This window comes from Vigna umbellata, chromosome 9 (assembly GCF_029865625.1).
Source record: "Vigna umbellata cultivar VRB3 chromosome 9, Vumbellata_1.0, whole genome shotgun sequence".
Classification (NCBI taxonomy): Eukaryota; Viridiplantae; Streptophyta; class Magnoliopsida; order Fabales; family Fabaceae; genus Vigna; species Vigna umbellata.
The window spans coordinates 12,100,471-12,121,599 of NC_142173.1; the positions used below are offsets into that span (position 1 = coordinate 12,100,471).

General features: G+C 38.0%; 2 protein-coding genes across 2 annotated transcripts; one reads left to right on the forward strand and one right to left on the reverse strand.

Moving 5' to 3' along the window:
• The first annotated feature begins 6,537 nt into the window (after positions 1 to 6,537).
• Positions 6,538 to 17,903, forward strand: LOC148192552 (uncharacterized). Its single transcript, XM_088098273.1, has 6 exons — positions 6,538 to 7,629; positions 8,314 to 8,549; positions 12,136 to 12,143; positions 17,265 to 17,362; positions 17,436 to 17,627; positions 17,703 to 17,903. The coding sequence occupies exons 1-6, from the start codon at positions 6,688 to 6,690 to the stop codon at positions 17,865 to 17,867; spliced, it is 1,641 nt and encodes a 546-aa protein (XP_087954399.1). The 5' UTR covers positions 6,538 to 6,687; the 3' UTR covers positions 17,868 to 17,903.
• A 1,739-nt stretch (positions 17,904 to 19,642) lies between these two features.
• On the reverse strand, positions 19,643 to 20,191 carry LOC148192553 (uncharacterized). The gene is made up of 2 exons (XM_088098616.1): positions 19,874 to 20,191; positions 19,643 to 19,690 (listed from the first exon to the last, which is right to left on the reverse strand). The coding sequence occupies exons 1-2, from the start codon at positions 20,189 to 20,191 to the stop codon at positions 19,643 to 19,645; spliced, it is 366 nt and encodes a 121-aa protein (XP_087954742.1).
• Between the last annotated feature and the right edge of the window lie 938 nt (positions 20,192 to 21,129).

Below are 21,129 nucleotides of genomic sequence, written 5' to 3' on the forward strand. Positions count from 1 at the left end.
TCACTTAGTTGATTGTACCGAATTTAATCAGAAAATTGTGCTTAAATGTCCAGTATTTTTCCATTTTTTGCTAATTGTGCTTAATTTGACCAGAAATTCTTATTTTAATTAATTTGAATTATTTGAGGCTAATTATTTACCTTATTAATTGTAGGGAAATTGTTAGATAATATTTTGGGACTTAAAGAAAAATGTCACAACAATTAATTTTAAGCTAAAAAGGAAGAGAGGTGTGGATTTCATTTTAAGAGGTGCATGAAGAAGCGGATGGAAGCAGCAAGTGGTGTTCATTTTGGTGTGCTTGGAGAGGAAGGGTGCTACGCACAAGCAAAGCACACGGCCCAAAAATTGCCTTCAATTGGAGGGGTGAACACACGTTCGGTTTCGGCGTTTTGGTATACTCGAGTAACTCTTAAGCGTTCGATCCTGATATGTTATCGACCGTTAGCGTTCGACCTAGATCCGAGGCTTGTGAACGTTCGGTCTGAGCGTTCGGTCATACAATGTGAACAGTCGTTCGTTTTCGGTAGCGGGCTCCCGTTTTTGACCGAACGTCCAAAAAAGTATTGGTGGCTGCGTTTTAAAATTGGTCTGAGCATTACACCAAGGATTTCCACCTTCGGCTGCCGCTGTCCGCCATTAACAGTCTGGAAAACCACTCACAGTATGGCTTTCTGGCAATTTTGTCTGGCTTTCACTTTTGGATTATAATTTGGAAGCAAACACGACTGGAAGCATGGGGAGCAACACGCTGGCAACATCATGGGCAGCTCCATATTCACGGCCTGGCTGGAAAGGAAGCAGACCAACACGGCAGAGCAATTGTTGGGAGCACATGATCAAGCACACCACGTGGCCAAAGTGAAAGCAGTATGGGTTTCGTAAAAAAAAAAAAAAAAAAAAGAGAGAAAGAGGACACCTTACTAAAAAAAGGGGAGTCAGCCACAAGAGGGAGGATCCATTGGCTAAAAGGAAAAGGAACAAGAGAGATCAATCCAAGGAGGGAGGAGAAACAGAGAGACTGTGTCAGGCCTTGAAAATGACGAACGTAGTGGAGTCCACGTGGCAGCAGGAGAGCACGCCACCTCAGACCGTGCACATGGGCGACAGCAGACGCTGACGCGCCACTGACGGACGCCAGGTGTCGCACGTGGAGGTGAGTCAGAAACGTTAGTGGAGAGCATGCGGCCAGGGGAGAACGTGCGTTCAGCAGTAGTGGAAGACACGTGGCGACCTTAGAGTGGACGACCGTCCAGCATGGGCAGTCAGAAATCAGAGGTGCAGAACGTGCGTCCGGCATGGCTGTCAGAAGCGTTAGTGGAATGCGCTGGCAGAGTGCGCACGTGCGCTGGCAGGGTGGAAAGCTGGATCTGAGAGTTTCTGAAATATTCTCCACCCTCCACACGCTCCACCATTTTCGTTTCTGAGAATTCAATTCTCTCCTCCTTCTCTCTACGTTCTCTGCACTTCTCTCTAAGAAAACACCCCTTTCATATCCTCCGACCAGTATTCCAACACCGTAGAAGGACGTACAGCATCAAGGACTTCCAGAGAAGACGTTCGGTTGGCGAAGCTGGATTGGTAAGTCCTTTTCCCACTCTCTGGTCGTTTGTTTTTCATGCCTGCAAACTCAGTTTTGAGTTGTACGTTCGTCATCTTTCTTAAAGTGGAGTAATTCTGATCTTGGTGATTGGGGTTCGTTCGTGTAGTGGATTAACGAGCGTTGACAGTAGGCGAATCAGTGTTTGAGAGGTTGTGTCTCTACGTTGTGGACGTTCGGTCATTTCCAGGTAAGGGAAGCTTATTTAATTTAACTGGTTTGATGTATGTGTGTGAACGTTCGTTGTTAACTGCATGAGTTTAATGCATGATGTTACTGTGATTTTGTTGTATGAACGTTCGTTATTTGATTGGGTACAATGCATGATTTTTGATATGACTGAAGTACATGAACGTTCGTTATTTTGGGTGAAGTGAGAAATATGAATTTACATGATATGGATCGTATGAAATGTGAAAGTTAATGATGATATGAATGAACGTAACTATGATATTGTATGATGATAAATGAACTGGAATATGAATGAATATTGAATAAGAACCCTCCATATGATCATGTGCGTTCGTTGCTGAACGGTCCTTGACCGTTCGGTTTTCCTGATAAATTAGCAGAAGTGGGATTCGTTCATTTGGAAGGATCCTTTGTTGGGTACGAGCGTCCTCTTATCTAAAAACTATGCTTGAGCGTTCGGCCAAGCACTGGTGTACCCAATATCCTTTAATAAACTCCCTTCTGTTGTATGCATATGTGTAACAGTGTATTTTACCGTTCGTAAACACTTCTTCGAAATCAAAGTCTATTATTTTAAGGCTACTAGCGTTCGGTTTCACACTGAGCGTTCGTTCTTTATTGTGCTCGGTTTGAACTGAGCGTTCGTCCTAATTGGTGTTCAGTCTTATACTGAACGCTCGTTCTGTTTGGTGTTCGGTTCATAATGAACGCTCGCTCTAATTGGTGCTCGGTCTCACACTGAGCGTTCGTCCTAATGGTGCTCGGTTTTGAAATGAGCGTTCGTCCTAAAATGGGGCTCGGTCTTATACTGAGCGCTCGCTCAAAATGGTGTTCGGTTTTATTGAAATAGCGTACGTCCAACTTCAGATTTTCCACGTTCGGTCATTGACTGGCAGTAGGTTCAGCATGAGAATTTTTATAAAAACGTTTCCTTGAAGTCTTGAAATATTCGCGTTTGATGTACTCGGCCTAGGGCCTCTTCACTTAAAATTGTTTCTGGAATATTCACGAGCGTCAGTTCCCTAAACTGATTCTCAAGGTAAATAACGTTCGTCCAGTGAACAGTATATTATGTAGCTATTCCCGTACGTCATTAAAATTCTGCCGTTCGTACTCTGATTCGAACGAGCGTCTTTTTGGGTCTCGCTCACAGCGTTCGTCTTCGGTCTTATTGGGGACAGAACGTTCGGTTTTTGATGGCTTCCTTATAAATGATGAAAATGGTTATGGAATGATGAATAATGAATGATAAACAGTATATGAGATTGAAATGAAAGTATGAATGTTAAACGAGTGTTCCGAGGAGGAATGACTCTTGGATGATTATGAGAATTTGTAAAGTATGACCGTGGCCAGACTTAGCAGGCGATTCGATCCTGATGTTCCGTGAGTACTCGTCCTCACATAGAGGGGGTATGTCATGCGTGGGAACGGTAGGAGTTCCTCGTCACATAAACGTAATTTGGACGAAACGGACTAACCTCGGGTGGCAGCTGATGAGAGTGCCAGTTACCACACCACCCGGGTGCGCGAACGTCGTAGCTACACGGGAAATCATACAGTCCGGACAGTCAGTTGTGTATTGAGTTTTATGTTAAGCGTGCGTTGAAATGAGCATGTATGTTGAATTGTTTACTTGAATTTGTATGTTGATGCATGAGTTAAATTACATAAGCTTACCCTGCGTTCTTCCTTGTGTTGTCTCGTTTTGTACTTCCGTCCTGTCATTGCAATGATCATCCGTGTGGATGTGAGCAGAGGGAGACGAGCGTTTGGAAGAAGCATTGAACGAAGAGAATCTGGTTGAAGTTGAAGTGAAGACCAAGCAATGAGACGCTCGGCTAGTAGTGTAGGTTTGTGGTAGAGTGGTCGTTCGACCAACTTATGCTTTTATTTTGGTTATGTTCGACCGTTCGGTATTTTCATGTGTAAACCGTTCGGTCAGGTTTTAATTGTACGTTCGGTTGAAAATTGTAACTCTTGTAAGGACGTGCGGCTTTGCGCGTTCGTTCGTTATTGATGTAAGACTGCACTCAAGGACGTTCGTTAATGAGCGTTCGTTCGTTCATTTTTATTTTTTTTGTTGGAAAACTGTACTGTTTTATTAACTGTGATTTTCTAATTATATGGTTTATTACTGTATTTTTGGGATGTCACAGACTAGTTACTGGAAAAAGGACTGGTTAACAAAGACCGAACCAAGCTTCAAAAAGAGGGAGGAGCACCTTATCGAAAAAGGCAAGCCAGCCACGAGGAAGAAGAAGACATCGGACGCACGGGATTAGCAAAGAGTGAACCAAGCTTCAAGAGGTAAGTAATGCATTCCACTCCATGTTTTATTGAGTTTGGTTAATTGACCTTGAACATGTCTCTGTCACGTTACTCTTGAACATGTCTCTGTTATGTGTTTGCTATGTTTGCATGTGTTAAGTTTGCATGTCTTACTGTTAAATAGATGTTGTTGTAAATATTTTTACGTGTCTGTTGTTACCGAACAATCATCACATCTAACCATCTTGACACCCACGGCCACTGTTAACACCTCACAGCCACTACCTATCTTCACCCATCATCATCTGTCCCAGCCAGCAAACTCATCTTCCATCAGCAACCATACACCTCACGGCCCATGTCACCATCTTCATCCTTTCTTCTTTCATTTTTTCCCATCACTCTCATCTCCAACCCACCACCGAAAGCATCACCATTTTGTCTCCACCGTGACCCAATCCCGCAAAGCTTTTGTCAAAACATCAACCTCATTTCCCGCCCACGGCCTATATCCATCCACCGATCACTAAGAATCCCAATGAGCCAAACAATCAAACACAAAAACTGAAAATAGATAAAAGAGAAATAGGAGAGCCCATTGTAGCGGCCTCAATAACGGCAGTTTATGCCTCTTTGGTGGCGACTGGGCGCGGCGGCTATGGTAGACGAAGAGATCGGACAGAGCGGCCCTTGACGGCCTCGGAGGCTCACGGAGGCCGACTTCAGTGGAGGTAGCGGCGGTTGCAGGGTGCAAGGCGAGAACTTCCCGCGCGCGAAGAGGAGAAGGGAAGCTTGGAGCGACGACCGGCGATGGGCTCGACGGTGGGCGGCTGAGTCGGCGACGACTTGGACGGCGACACGCAGTGGCCGGTCTGGCGGAGGTGGCAATGTGTGCGGAGATGACGCGGTGGCTGGTCTCGGCTGGGAAAGGGAGATTTGAGTTTTGTGCGTGGTTGTGGGGGTTTATGTTTTGTCTTGGAGAAGAAGAGATGAATTTGGGGAGAAAAAGTGAAATAGCCCCTGGCTGCTGGCTTCCGAGAAGGGAAAGAGGGGAGATCTCCCTTTTTCTGGCTTTTGACAAAGTTTTACCCTACAAAAAGAAGTTTGGGCTCTTGCCCGGTCCATGTTTTTTGGAAGAAAAGAGTATAGGCTTTAATCCATCTTGCGAAAAAGAAGAATAAATTGGGCTTGGTCCAATTCCAAAATTTGGAAGAAAAGAAATAAAACACTTCGGCTTTCTGGCCCGTTTTTGAAACGGGAGTTGCTCCCTCCACCCCCACGCATCTCTTCCTCCACCACCCCTTTACTTTTTTGCCCTTTCCTCTATCTTTCTTTTACTATTTTGCCCCTCAGTAACATTTTATTGTAAAAATTATTGTTTTTTAATTTTATTCATTTATAACATATTTCACTGATAACCTACGTAGTTCCTTGTATGAGTAAAATATTTTTCTGCAAAGCTTGGTGATCGTGAAAAGAATTATCAAGCAATCTTCTTCTTGTTCTCGGTGCAGTACGTGGTGCAGTGTGTTTATGGTGTAGTGTCCTTATTGTGGTTCCTCTCCAGGTACGTAGTCATAATCCTTCCTATAATCCCAAACCCTAAACCTTTCCCATACTTCCAATAATCTTTTTAATATCAAGCATATAATCTTTGCATGAGCAGTAAAATAAAACCGAACGTAAAAGGAACACTGCCTCTGGACGGATGACATCCTTCAATGGATGTCAACATCCGTTGAAGGATGTCATCCGTCCAGAGACAGTTTCCTTTTACGTTTCGTTTTTATTTTATTTGTTTATTTTATTTACAGTAACTTATATTTAAATTTATAATTTTAAATGTTATATATGGTTAGTTTCGTTTTTATTTTATTTGTTTATTTTATTTACAGTAACTTATATTTAAATTTATAATTTTAAATGTTATATATGGTTAGTTTCGTTTTTATTTTATTTGTTTATTTTATTTACAGTAACTTATATTTAAATTTATAATTTTAAATGTTATATATGGTTAGTTTTTAAACGTAATAATTTTGTTAAAATATGAATTTGTTATAGATGATTTTTGTATCTTTAATTCTTTAATAATTTGATAATTATATAAAAAATTTATTTATTACTCTATTTATATCAAATATATAATTTAATTATATTAATATTTTTATATTTGTTTGATTAATTATTAATTATGTTAATAAGGGTCATTATAATTTTGTAGGTGATTATTATTAAAAATGAATGAATATCTTCATATGGATTCTCAGATTGGTTGTAGTTTGAAATCTGATTTGTCTTCATCAATTAGCAAAGTTGTAGAGAGAGATTTAACAAATAGATTTACAACAAATGAAATATTTCATTCACGGGAGCACTTAATTCAATGGGTAAGAGGGATGGCTTTTGATTTAGGATTTGTTGTGGTAATAGTAAGATCTGACATAGCTACTCGTGTACGGGGAAGAAAAACGTATGTCATACTTGGATGTGAAAGAGGGGGAAAATATAGGAAATACAAAGCTGATGCAGTGGCTAGTGTATACGGCACTCGTAAATGTGAATGTCCGTTTAGATTAAAGGGTAAACCATGTTCAGATGGGGCCGGATGGGTGTTGAAGGTGATGTGTGGACATCACAACCATGAGTTGGCTGAAACTTTAGTGGGTCACCCTTATGCTGGCAGGTTAAATACGAGTGAGAAGTCATTACTGGTTGATATGACAAAGAGTAAAGTTACACCTGCAAATATTTTATTAACACTCAAACAAAATAATGATCGAAATGTCACAACGATTAAACAAATCTACAACGCAAGGCATGCGTATAAACGATCATTAAGAGGGTCCAGAACTGAACTACAACAACTTATGATGTTGTTGGATCGGGATAAGTACATTCACTGGAGTAGGTGTGCTGATGATTCAAAGGTTGTTACTGACTTGTTTTGGACACATCCTGATGCGGTGAAATTGTTAAACTCATTTAATGTTGTATTTATGATGGATTCCACATATAAAACAAATAGATATAGACTTCCGTTGCTTGAGATTGTGGGTATGACGTCTACAGGGTTAACCTTCTCAGCAGCATTTGCTTTCTTGTCTACTGAAAGGCAAAGTAATTTCACATGGGCTTTGGAAAAGTTGAAAGGTTTATTTTTAACATCTGAGGGTGGTCCTAAAGTTATTGTGACTGGCCGAGACTTGGCTTTGATGAATGCCATATCAAGTGTATTCCCTGAGTCATATCAGATGTTATGTCGGTTCCACATCCTTAAAAATGTTAAAGCTAAATGCAAAATGTTAGTTCATGCTACTGAGGTTTGGGAAGTGTTGATGGATGCATGGGAAAATGTGATGGATTGTGCTGATGAAAGCTTGTTTGCTGAGTATGTGAATGGTTTTGAATACGCAAGCAGATCATGGCCTTTGTTCTTTGAATATGTTAATCAGAATTGGATTATTCCGTATAGCACATACTTTGTAAAGTTCTGGACGAACAAAGTAATGCATTTAGGGAACACAACCACAAATAGGTATGTTGTAATGTTATTTTATTTATTTGTTTTGTAGATAAATATTTATTTGTACTTGTTGAAGTTTTTTTTTTGTTTCAGGGCTGAATCTGCTCATTGGAGCCTGAAGAAAGTTCTGGGCAATAGTATGGGTGATTTGTGTTCTTGTTGGGATAGTATTCATAACGTCATTATCTTACAACACAACAAGATTAAGGCGTCATTTGAAAGTAGTTTGTTGCTCAGGAGTGACTATTTTAAAGGCTACATATATAGAGAACTTATTGGGCGTGTGTCTCGATATGCATTGGATCTCATTGCTAAGGAATTGAAAATAATGCAGCAGATAGGATTGGACTCCTCAAAGTGTGGATGCGTATTGAGACGTACATTTGGTGTCCCATGTGCATGTGAATTAGCACGATATGATCCTAGGATGATCCCTATAGGTGAATTTCATATCATGTGGCGAAGATTGCATTTCTCAAATGTTGAATTAAATGAAACTAAGCCTCAGTTATCCATTAAAGATGAGTTGAAACAAGTAGAAGAACGATTCAATGAGGTTGACATTGGCGGTAAAGTCACCATCAAGCAGAAGTTACTAGAAATTGTTTGTCCTACATTGACATCAATGGTCCCTCCATTACATAAAGTCAAGACAAAGGGTGCACAAAAAAGTAAAGTTAAACGAAGTGAAAGGTCTACTACGCGGGATCCATCATATTTTGAGTATGTGGACGCCTTTCATTCAACCATAGAATCTTCATCTGTGAGAAGTAAATTACAATCAAAGCCAAAAGCAATGAAGAAAAGGAGAGTTCCAATGATAGACCAGTTTCATTCTACTACTCACCCCTTCAATGTGGACGTTGTTGATGTTGTGGCTGATGGTCACTGTGGGTATACATGCATTGCTGCGTTGTTGGGACTCGGAGAAGATTCATGGCCCGTTGTGAGGAATGAGTTGTACAAAGTGTTAGAATCGCTGCAGCGGAATTATTAGCGTGGTAACAAACCAAGAGGGGGGGTGAATTGGTTATATCCTTTTATTATGCCTTTTTAATATTTTTCTCTTAATTTCTTACTAAGCAGATAATTAAACGTAAATAAGAGAGTAAGGGAAAGAGAAAAATTGCACAGGTATTTTATCCTGGTTCAGATCACTAGGATCCTACGTCCAGTCGCTTATCTCAAACAAGATAAACCTTTTTCACTATCACAAAACAATTACAAATATTAGTCACACAGAAAAATAATTTGTAACAGTTTAGAAATTACCACCTCTCTTGAAACCACAAGAGATGAACTTACACCTCCTTTGAATCTTCACAAAGGATGACCACCTCCTTCGAATGCTTCACGAAGGATGATTCTCTTCCAAACACTTCCTCAGACACACCAAGGATGAACCAGCTATTCCTCTGTCACCGCAATACCACTTCAGGACTTTGCAGACAAGAGTTTCCTTAGCTTCAGCAAATTCACAGAGTTCTCAAAAGAGTTCAGAGTACTAGAGCACCAGGGAAGAGTTATTTTAAGAGAAAATAGTGAGCCAATTTATAGACTCAGCCTAATACTCTTCCATTCTTCGAAAACTGGCCATTTAACGCATTTAATCGATTAACATAAGTATTAATCGATTAAAATGAGTACAACGGCTAGTTTTTCAAATCTGAAAACCCCAATGGTCAGTGTTAATCGATTATTCTCAGGATTAATCGATTAGCTAATCGATTATTATACACTTTAATCGATTATTCCAGTGGCACTTGGGTTTTCAGGATCAGCCTCGGTTTTAATCGATTAAAACTAGGTTTAATCGATTAAAACAGAATGTTGACAAATCTCAACAGCATTTGAATGTAAATTACAATAATTACTCCTAATACATTTGTGAGCACTACTTCATCAACTTAGATTATTACAAAAGCTTTATAAAAATACATAAATCCTCAATTTGTCTTGACTTGTGCAACTCTGTTCATCATCAAAACTTCATAGGTGATTTTTGCCAACATTCTCCCCCTTTTTGATGATGATCAAAAAATTCCTCTGAGTTCAAAGCTTTTTAATAATCTGAAATAGTCACAACTCATAAAAAGAGAGATTAATAGAAAATAATAAATTTAAGCTTGTTTTCTCCCCCTTTTTTTGATCAGAAGAAAAATGCGTGCTCCCCCTAAATAAAAAGAGATAAGGCATATTGAATATTAAAACAACACTTTTTATTAAGGATGCACATAATCATAAACAAACAAGCAAATAAGCACTAGAATTCATCACTTTCACTAAAAAGATGTTCCTCTAAACCTGAAACCCTAGTGTCTAAATTTCTGAGATGAGTACAAATTTCTTCATGGCGAATGTTTTGGATGTTCATCATCTCAGTTTGAAGGCGAGTCATCTCAGTCATTTGCCTAGAGAGACTCTCTAGACTGTATTCCTCATGGACTTGAGATGGCCCAGCAACATTTGTGGGATCAGGCATTGGAATGTCTTCAGCTTCATCTTCATTGCCCTCAATAGCATCCTCAGGATGTATGTAAGATTGTCCCTGTTTGATAAAACCCATTTGTCTTAGGGAATTATCTCCAACCCTATGACCAGGGAGGACAGTCTCATGGTTTTCATTGGTGATATCCACTCCTTTGTACACACAGATTTGGGAAACTAGGAGAGGATATGGAAGAGGGGCTACACCTAACCTTTTGGCCTTGTACATAATGGTCTTAATCAAATGAGGCCAATTGAGAGGAATACTCTGAAGTATACCGTACATGATGATGAGATCAGTTTCAGAGCATTGGGCATGGTTGGATCCTCTAGGGCACAAAATCCAGACAATGAGGTAGTGCAGGAGACGTTCTTCCATCTTAAGTCCACCTGCAAGGAAAAGACGCGCATTGTGCTGACGAGGATTGCGGAGAAAGGACTGGTAGACCGCTATCTTGTTGAATTGTGCAAAGTCATCTGGGATAGTCTGAGAATGCTCTAAGACAGGGACCTTTGCAACATTAGTCCAAATATCATTGTCCAAGACAATGTCTACTCCTTTTACTCTTGTTTGGAACACCCCATCCCGAATCTTTAAATTGTAATAGAAGGTGCGAACGAGATCCGGATAATACCTTCCGCGGAGTTCCATAAGGTGTTGAACTCCTTGTTCAATGATAAGATTTGGGAAGGAAAAGTTGTAGGATATATACCATGATAGATCAATGAATTTCTGCTTGATCAGCTTCCTTTCCTTCCAGAATTGCGAGAAAGACACTTGATCCTCTTCATCAGAGAGCCACCCTTCTATGTTAGCATCTCTTGCTGGAACTGGATTCTCCGACACAGCACCGGTTCTTCTTCTCCTCCTTCTTGAAGACTCAGCCATTGGAATAAAGGAAAGCAAGGATTTGGGTGAAAGAAGAGAGAAAATAGAAGAAATAGGCTTAAGATTGGTGCAAGTAATGAGAATGGGGACCAAATGGTGTATATATAGGCTTAAAAACGTGCCCCAACGGTTGGATTTGGAGAATATGGCCGTTTATGGCCGTTTGGCAACGGCTGGATTTCGAAAGCAACGTTTAAAAAATTTCCTGGAGCGTATTTAATCGATTAAAGGAAGTTTTAATCGATTATGTAATCGATTAATACTTGGATTAATCGATTAATCCAGTCGTAAATCTATAGACAGCGTTTTTAATCGATTAGCAAGCAGATTAAATGCGTTAAACAGCGAAAAATGCCAGATTAATTTCCAAATATGCCTATTTTACTACTTCTAATATACCAAGATCTCTTCTAAGCTCAAAAAACCTATCCTTGGGCAAAGCTTTTGTGAAAATGTCCGCTAATTGATGCTTAGAATCTATAAACTCCATTTCACAATCACCTTTTTGCACATGGTCTCTAATAAAATGATGCCTAATTTCTATATGCTTGGTTCTAGAATGCATGATGGGATTTTTGGTGAGTTTTATGGCACTGGTGTTATCACACTTAAGCGGAATATGATCCAAATGAATACCGTAGTCTACTAATTGCTGTTTCATCCATAAGATCTGTGCACAACAACTACCCGCAGCAATATATTCAGCTTCAGTGGTTGACAAGGCTACACAGGCTTGTTTCTTAGAGTGCCAAGAGACTAATGAGCTACCGAAAAAGTGACAGGTTCCACTGGTGCTTTTCCTATCTATTTTACAGCCTCCATAATCAGCATCAGAAAATCCTACAAGACTAGGTGCAGCGCCTGAAGGATACCATAACCCAAAGGAAGTTGTTCCCTTAAGATATTTAAAAATACGTTTTACAGCAGTGAGATGAGACTCTCTAGGGCTTGACTGAAACCTAGCACACACACATACACTTTGCATGATGTCAGGTCTACTAGCAGTGAGATATAATAAAGAGCCAATCATACCTCTGTATTTGGTCTGGATTACCTCTTTACCTGTCTCATCTTTGTCTAAGTAGCAGGATGTCCCCATGGGGGTTGATGCTTCTTTGGCATTGTCCATCTCAAACTTTTTAAGAATTTCCCTGCAATACTTGGTTTGAGATATAAAGGTTCCTTCCTCCATTTGTTTGATTTGAAGTCCGAGGAAGAAAGTAAGTTCTCCCATCATAGACATCTCAAATTCTCCCTGCATGGACTTAGCAAAATTCTCGCAGAGAGATGCGTTAGATGAACCAAAAATAATGTCATCTACATATACTTGAACAAGTAGAAAATGTTTTCCATTCTTTTTAATAAATAAGGTTGAATCAATTTTTCCTCTGTTGAAATCATTTTCTACTAGAAAATTGCTCAGACGTTCATACCAAGATCTAGGTGCCTGTTTTAAGCCATATAGTGCTTTCTTTAATTTGTAGATGTGATTTGGGTTTTTAAAATCTTCAAAACCAGGTGGTTGTTCAACAAATACATCTTCTTTGATATAACCGTTTAGAAAAGCACTCTTAACATCCATTTGAAATAATTTAAATTTCATCATTGATGCATAAGCAAGAAGTAGGCGTATTGCCTCTAACCTGGCAACTGGAGCGTATGTCTCATCATAATCTATACCTTCTTCTTGACTATATCCTTTTGCGACAAGCCTAGCTTTATTCTTGGTTATGTTTCCTTCTTCATCCAGTTTGTTTCTGAACACCCATTTAGTTCCAATTACTTGATGAGTGTCGTTTCTGGGAATTAATTCCCATACTTGATTTCTTTCAAACTGGTTGAGTTCTTCTTGCATTGCGATACACCATTTTTCATCTTGAAGGGCTTCTTTAATGTTCTTTGGTTCAATCTGTGACACAAAAGCAACATTCATACAATAATTTGCAGTATTACTTCTTGTGCTTACCCCTTGTGTGATATCGCCAATTATGTTGTCCAAAGATAATCCTCTAGGTTGTTGCCATATTTTATTTAAATCTTCATCTTGAGGATCGTCATTATTCTTTTCTTCATTTGTCTCCTTTGATGAATTTTCACTTGTTCCTGCATCAAATTCTTCTGACTCAAGAGGTTTTGCCTCAAGGTCCACAATTTCATCAAAAGTAACATGTATGGATTCTTCTATTGTAAGCAGATTTCTATTAAAGACTCTATATGCTTTGCTAGTTAAAGAATATCCAAGAAAAATTCCTTCATCAGCTTTTGAATCAAATTTTCCCAAATTTTGTTTTCCATTGTTTAAAACATAGCATTTGCAACCAAAGATTTTCAAATGGGAAACATTTGGTTTTCTATTTTTAAAAAGTTCATAAGGAGTACGCTTTAAAATAGGTCGGATTAACATTCTGTTTAAAACATAGCAAGCAGTACTTACAGCATCAGCCCAAAATTGTTTAGGAACATTATTTTCATTTAACATAGTACGAGCAAGTTCCTCTAATGATCTATTCTTTCTTTCTACTACTCCATTCTGTTGGGGAGTTCTAGGCGAAGAAAAGTTATGAGAAATACCATGTTCTTCACAAAAATTTTCAAATAATTCATTTTGAAATTCACCACCATGGTCACTTCTAATAGCTTTTATTCTTAAATCCTTTTCATTTTGAATTAAAATAGCAAACTTCTTAAATTCTTTAAAAGCTTCACTCTTAAGAGTGAGAAACAAGGTCCAAGTATATCTTGAAAAATCATCAACAATAACTAACGCATAATAGTTTCCACCAAAACTTTTTATCCTTGAAGGACCAAATAAATCCAAATGTAAGAGTTCTAAAGGTTTTAAAGTAGAAACAATATTTTTTGAATGAAAGGAATTTTTAACTTGTTTCCCCTTTTGACATGCATCACATAATTTATCTTTTACAAATTTTAATTTTGGTAAACCAATTACTAGTTCTTTAGATACTAGTTTGTTAAGTTGTTGCATATGTATATGAGCAGCACGCCTGTGCCACAACCATGGGTTTTCCTCTTTAACAACTAAACATGAAATATTTTTATTTAATACGTTTTCTAAATCAATTAGATAAATATTATTATATCTAACTCCTTTTAAAGCAATTTCAGAAGAATCACTCTTAAAAATAGTGCAAGAATTCTTCTCAAAAGTTACCTTGAATCCTTTGTCGCACAGTTGACTGATGCTAATTAAGTTATGCCTCAGTCCTTCTACATATAGCACGTCTTTGATCATCAAGGTATCTTTGCTTCCAATATCCCCTTTTCCAAGAATTCTCCCTTTGTTGTTGTCACCATAGGTAACAAAGCCTTGTTCCTTTTCTTTAAAGTTTGTAAATTTTGTTATATCTCCTGTCATGTGTTTTGAGCAACCACTATCGAGACACCACATGACTTTTCTTGATTTTTGTACTACCTGCAAAAGAAAGGAACAAACAAGCTATTATAGGTACCCAACTTCTTTGTATGGGTCCTTTTGGGTTAGATTCAAATTATTTAGCAACCCAAACATATCTACCACTTGGAACACCATAATGCTTAATTTTACATTTATTTGAAGTATGACCCTTTTTCATACAATAAAAGCATGATGCAACGTTTGTGTTCCCATGAGTTGTTCCTTTTTCTACCCATATTCTACGGGTTCTATTATTTTGTTTGTTTTTAATTTTAGGAACATACTCATTTTTAACAACCTTATTTTCATTATTTTTGCTACATTCTCCTAAGGTTGTTTGTGCAGAAAAATATTTGAATTGTATGCAAGACTCACATTCATAATTAGCGACATATTTTTCTTTTTCATAATATAGCACTTTACTTTTCAAATTCCTGATTTCTTCTGCTTGATATAAAAATTTATTTTTTAAACTTCTGTTTTCTTCAGACAAATTTGAAAATTCAGTTTTCAAAGCATCATTTAATTTATTGAGATTTTCAGAAGTAAGCTTCAAATTTTTATTTTCTTCAAGAAGGTTGTCAAACTCAGATTTTAAATTTTTAAAATCCTTTTTCAGCTTTTTATGAGAAATATTTAATTTTTCAGATTCAATTAATAATGCAGCATATGTTTCATGCAATTCATCTTCATCGACTTGACTATTATTATCAAAATAGTGTGAGCTACTTACTTGGCTATCATTATCATCATCTGCCATTAAACAGATGTTAGCTTCTTCATCTGAATCACTTGAATCTGAAATGGATTCATTATCGTCTTCCCATGCAATGTATGCTTTCTTTTTCTTGAAGAATCTTTTCTCCTTTTTGTCTTCACCTTTCTTCTGATTTGGGCAGTCTGCCTTTAGATGCCCCTTTTCTCCACAGCTGTAGCATCGGTAATTTGAGGAAGATGCTTGATTATCTTTCTTTTCGTACCTAAACCTTCCTTTACCTTTAGACTTCATGAATTTGTTTAATCTTTTGATCACGAGGCTTAAGTTTTCCTCTTCGTCTGAGTCTTCATCTTCCGATTTACCTTTGCTTCTATCAACCTCTGATTTTAATGCCAAACTCTTCTTGTTGGTTTTGGCTTTAGCTTCTTCTTCATCCAGTCTTCCAAGATCTAATTCATGTTCCCTCAACTTTCCAAATAATGCCGCCATAGTCATGGTGTTGAGGTTTTGTGACTCCGAGATTGCAGTCACCTTAGGTTGCCACGACCTGTCTAAAGACTTCAAAATTTTAATGTTTAATTCATCAGTATCAAATGACTTACCCAGTCCAATGAGATGATTGACAATGTTGGTGAAGCGTTTTTGAACATCAGAAATTGTTTCTCCTTGCTTCATCCTGAACATTTCATACTCTTGAATCAGGGAATTCTTTCTTGCCCTCTTTACGTCATCTGTTCCTTCATGTGTCACTCTGAGCACGTCCCACATTTCTTGAGCAGTTTTGCAGACAGAAACCCTGTAGAACTCATCAACAGTCAATGCTGATGCAATAATATTCCTAGCCTTCACGTCATTCTGAAATCTTTTCTTTTCTTCAATGGTCCATTGACCACGGGGCTTTGGTTCCTGTATATTGTTAGTAGGAACAGAAGAACCAGACGCAATAACATCCCAAATTTCACAATCAATAGATTCAATAAATATTTGCATCCTTACCTTCCAGAATGCATAGTTCTCACCTGTGAATAGTGGGGGTCTATTGATTGAAGCACCCTCTGCAAAGGTTTGATGTGATCCTGCCATTTGAATGACTATCAAAGCAAGCTCTGATGCCAATTGTTAGAATCGCTGCAGCGGAATTATTAGCGTGGTAACAAACCAAGAGGGGGGGGTGAATTGGTTATATCCTTTTATTATGCCTTTTTAATATTTTTCTCTTAATTTCTTACTAAGCAGATAATTAAACGTAAATAAGAGAGTAAGGGAAAGAGAAAAATTGCACAGGTATTTTATCCTGGTTCAGATCACTAGGATCCTACGTCCAGTCGCTTATCTCAAACAAGATAAACCTTTTTCACTATCACAAAACAATTACAAATATTAGTCACACAGAAAAATAATTTGTAACAGTTTAGAAATTACCACCTCTCTTGAAACCACAAGAGATGAACTTACACCTCCTTTGAATCTTCACAAAGGATGACCACCTCCTTCGAATGCTTCACGAAGGATGATTCTCTTCCAAACACTTCCTCAGACACACCAAGGATGAACCAGCTATTCCTCTGTCACCGCAATACCACTTCAGGACTTTGCAGACAAGAGTTTCCTTAGCTTCAGCAAATTCACAGAGTTCTCAAAAGAGTTCAGAGTACTAGAGCACCAGGGAAGAGTTATTTTAAGAGAAAATAGTGAGCCAATTTATAGACTCAGCCTAATACTCTTCCATTCTTCGAAAACTGGCCATTTAACGCATTTAATCGATTAACATAAGTATTAATCGATTAAAATGAGTACAACGGCTAGTTTTTCAAATCTGAAAACCCCAATGGTCAGTGTTAATCGATTATTCTCAGGATTAATCGATTAGCTAATCGATTATTATACACTTTAATCGATTATTCCAGTGGCACTTGGGTTTTCAGGATCAGCCTCGGTTTTAATCGATTAAAACTAGGTTTAATCGATTAAAACAGAATGTTGACGAATCTCAGCAGCATTTGAATGTAAATTACAATAATTACTCCTAATACATTTGTGAGCACTACTTCATCAACTTAGATTATTACAAAAGCTTTATAAAAATACATAAATCCTCAATTTGTCTTGACTTGTGCAACTCTGTTCATCATCAAAACTTCATAGGTGATTTTTGCCAACACAAAGAACTGAGTGCATGGCGTGATGAATATGCAAGCCTAGTAGGAGGCTATGATAGACTAGAAGAACTGAGGTCCTCTTTGTTGGTGCAGTCACTGTCCGCGGTAAGTGTTTCCCGTTTTATGTAGTTTCTTTATTGCACAAAGGGTTTTTTCTAACAACTTTTATTCATAACAGGCTAACACGAGCAAGTGGATGACATTACCAGACATTGGTTATGCAATTGCTAACCGATATAACGTTATCTTAGTGTGTTTGTCATACTCTCAAAATTATACTATCTTTCCACTACGTTCCACACCACCTTCTGATATCACTCAACATCGCTTAATTTGTATAGGACATGTTCATGGATGTCATTTTGTGCAGGTAAGTGCATTTTGTTATGAATTTATTTTAAAATTACTTATCACTCAATTATATTTTGTTATTTGTATAATGTAGGTTAAGCTACAAGAAGGTTGTCCGTTGCCCACGGTGAATATCATGTCCTCAACCCACTGTTATCCTGAGGCACGAGCGTGGTCATCTATTTATACTAGTAGGATGCACGCATTTGAACAGTTGATGGACATAACAACATCTTATGTTGACTTAGGTGATTCATGATATTTATATTATGTATGAAGATATGTAGAAATACACTATTATATTTTGTTATTTAAGTACTTATTGTCAGTATTCATGATAATTATATTTTTATTATTCGTGATATTTATGTAGTATTTATTTATATATGATCATATTTATATTACTTGTTGTTAATTAAGTTCTTTTTTTTTTCCACTTAAACATATAAATATTTGATCATCTATATAACCAATATAAAAGAACATGTAACTCAAAATGAAAACATTGAAATTATAAGAAATTATAAATGTCTATTACAAATACAAAGATAATATAAAGTCTTGTAATACATAATCAGATAAAGGAAATATAAAGTCCTATCAATTAGACGTCGACCGTCTACCACGCACATGCCTCTGCTCTCTCCTAGGCGTGGAATATTCGTCGATGCCTTCATTAGCAATCTGAAGCAGGTCCACTGACACCTGATGTGCAACAGTACCCTCGGTGACATGACGACACGATATCAAGGACTGTAACATTCTCGCCATTCGCCTAAATCTAGCCTGCATTATAATTATATCAAACAATTAAATAAACAAGGTGATCAAAATTTAATAATATAAGCAATGAAAAATAATATACCAGGGCGCCAAATGGTGAAGGTGGAGACGATCTACGATGGGGTCGTGCCTCCCGTGGAACATCGGGGCGTTGTCTAGGTGCAAGAGCCGGTCGCGCGTCATCTGCAGCAACAATAATATAAGGATGCGAAACCCTTCTGAACCACTGAATGTACCCATCAACACAGTCAGAAGGGGATGCTGCATGTCTGACATTACTCACAACGTGAGCTCTGAAGTGCAACCACATATGATCAATGGCCACTACATCTGCATCTGGAACCGTAGTCGGTGATCGTGGAATGTCTTGCTGAAACCCAAATTGCCTCAGCACACGCTCAGGCAAATGACGCCAAAGGGTGTCACCAATCCGAATCCATCCAGAATACATACAGATGTCGAAGAATGGCCGAATGCCTCGATGCCCCTCATACGGATGCCATACAACTCCACTGTATGTCAGCGCATCCAACTGTGACCGAATCTCTGCGAGAGTGGAACTCTGTCTAGGGCTCTGCCACCCCATGGCACGTGGTGTGGTATCATCGTAAGAAGTCACCAACCGCCTCCTCCCCAAGCCAGGGAAATGTTCGTATATCCAACTCTAAAAAAATAATCATTCAATTAAATTACATCCATGTTCGAACATGGAAATAAATACATGAAATAAATGTCAAAGTTATAACTGTACCTGAAATAGAGTCAAATATCCAGCCATCTGCTTCGTGGACGCGAGACTCGCATCCCCGAGCTGCTCGTACAAATAGGCGAGTGCAGCAACACCCTAGGCATATCTGCCACACGCGTGTACGTCTCTAAATAACAATAAGTAAGACACGCGTATAGAACTGGCACTCTTATTTGCAAAAATCGTACATCCTACTAGATGCAACAAATATGCTCTAGCAGCATAGTCCCAATGCTGCGACTCACACCTCTGAACATATATCTCTCTAAGCCAGCTGAGTCTGACTTTCGGACCACGTGCGTCCTCCATCTCAGCACCTGCTGTGCCACCATCAACGCCGAGCAGTTGCACAAGGGTTGTACGAGCCTCCTCAAACTCCAACTCCTCCAAATCACACATTTGTCCCATCACGGGCAGGTGAAGTAATGTCGAGACGTCATCAAGAGTAATCGACATCTCCCCTATAGGGAGATGGAAACTACTGGTCTCAAAATGTCACCTCTCTATGAATCCGAGGAGTAACCCCTTATCAACGTAATCATAACAAATCCCTGTAAGAGGCATCAAACTGGAATTCAAGACAATGTCTTAAATTCCCTCGTGGCATGGTCCTAACTTATTTACTTTTTTTCCGTGGGAGATCAACTTCAGTGTGTCCCCTCGATCCTACACATCAATATTTAATAAATTTTCTATTAAAAAAATAATAAAATAAATTTTATTTTTGCACTCACCCGGCCTTGGGAAATAGCATAAGCTACATGCTGAACATAGTGCGTCAGCAATGAATGATCGTGTGGACCTCCAGGAAATCCAGCGACATCCTCTTGTATGTCATGAACATATGCATGCTCCTCTCCATGAGTCTCATACGCCTCATATGTTTGTTCCTCAACGGCTCGCTCCTCAGCTATGGGGTCATGCTGGATAGGAGCTGCCCGACTTCTACGAGCAGAAACGGTAGGTCTTCTCTGAGCTTCGCCCTGCGACGAACTCTCTCCTCGAGAACTCTCACCTCGAGAATTAAAAGATGCACCACGTGTTCTTGCCATTTCTAACAATAATTTGTTTATTTAATTTCAAAAATTAAAATAAATTATTGTTTCAAATATCATTAATAAACTATAAAAAATGCAATTCAAAATAAATTAAACTAATAATAATTAATTTATTAACTTACAACAAAAATTAAAAAAAAGAAACAATTAGCTAATTAATTAAAATAATATATTTAAATACATTTCCATTTAATTATTATTAAATTAATTATTATTACAAATACAAATTTACTATAAATAAAATAAATACAAATACAAATTTACTAATATTAAATAAATTAAATTGATAATATTTATTTTAAGAAATAAAAATAATTTAAATATATAAAAATTTTCGTATCTAATTCTTAATCAATTTATTTACAAACTACAAATAAAAAAATTTATAAAATATTCAAATAATAATCTAAGTCAAAAGAAAATTTAAAAACATTTAACAATAAATATATCAAATATATAAATATATATTTCAGTTATAATAATTTAAAAACAATTAAAAAAGTAAAAAAAATTCAGCAGAGCCGAAACGGATGTGGGATATCCGATTGGCCTTCAACGGATATCCCACATCCGTCGACGGAAGTCGGACATCCGTCGAAGGCAAACGGATGTCCCACATCCGTTTCAGCCTTTCTTGCACAGTAACATCGTCGACAAAGCACGGGGTGAAAGACCAACCTGGGACGCAGATCTGCTCGTTTCCTCCGCACACGCTGTTTTCTCCGCACCAGTGTTGCTCCACACCAAACGATCTTCTACAAAAACGAAAAACAAAGAAGAAATTGAGAAACAAATGGAGAAAGAAATGGAAAAAAATGGAGAAGTTGGAGACGGAAGTGAGAAGTCAGAGAGCTTACGGAAGTGAGGGAGAGTTACGGAAGTGGGAAGTGAGAAGTGAGAGATCAAAATGAAAGGTTGGTAGGGTTAGGAAA

What these genes read in the sequence shown, in the direction of transcription:
- LOC148192552 (XM_088098273.1), top strand. Translation starts at nt 6,688, where the DNA reads ATGTGTGGACATCACAACCATGAGTTGGCTGAAACTTTAGTGGGTCAC. An exon ending in TGGTGCAGTCACTGTCCGCG is followed by an intron (nt 17,363 to 17,435) that starts GTAAGTGTTTCC and finishes TATTCATAACAG; the next exon opens with GCTAACACGAGCAAGTGGAT. An exon ending in ATGGATGTCATTTTGTGCAG is followed by an intron (nt 17,628 to 17,702) that starts GTAAGTGCATTT and finishes TGTATAATGTAG; the next exon opens with GTTAAGCTACAAGAAGGTTG.
- LOC148192553 (XM_088098616.1), bottom strand. Translation starts at nt 20,191, where the DNA reads ATGGCAAGAACACGTGGTGCATCTTTTAATTCTCGAGGTGAGAGTTCT. An exon ending in ATGCTATTTCCCAAGGCCGG is followed by an intron (nt 19,691 to 19,873) that starts GTGAGTGCAAAA and finishes TGCCTCTTACAG; the next exon opens with GGATTTGTTATGATTACGTT.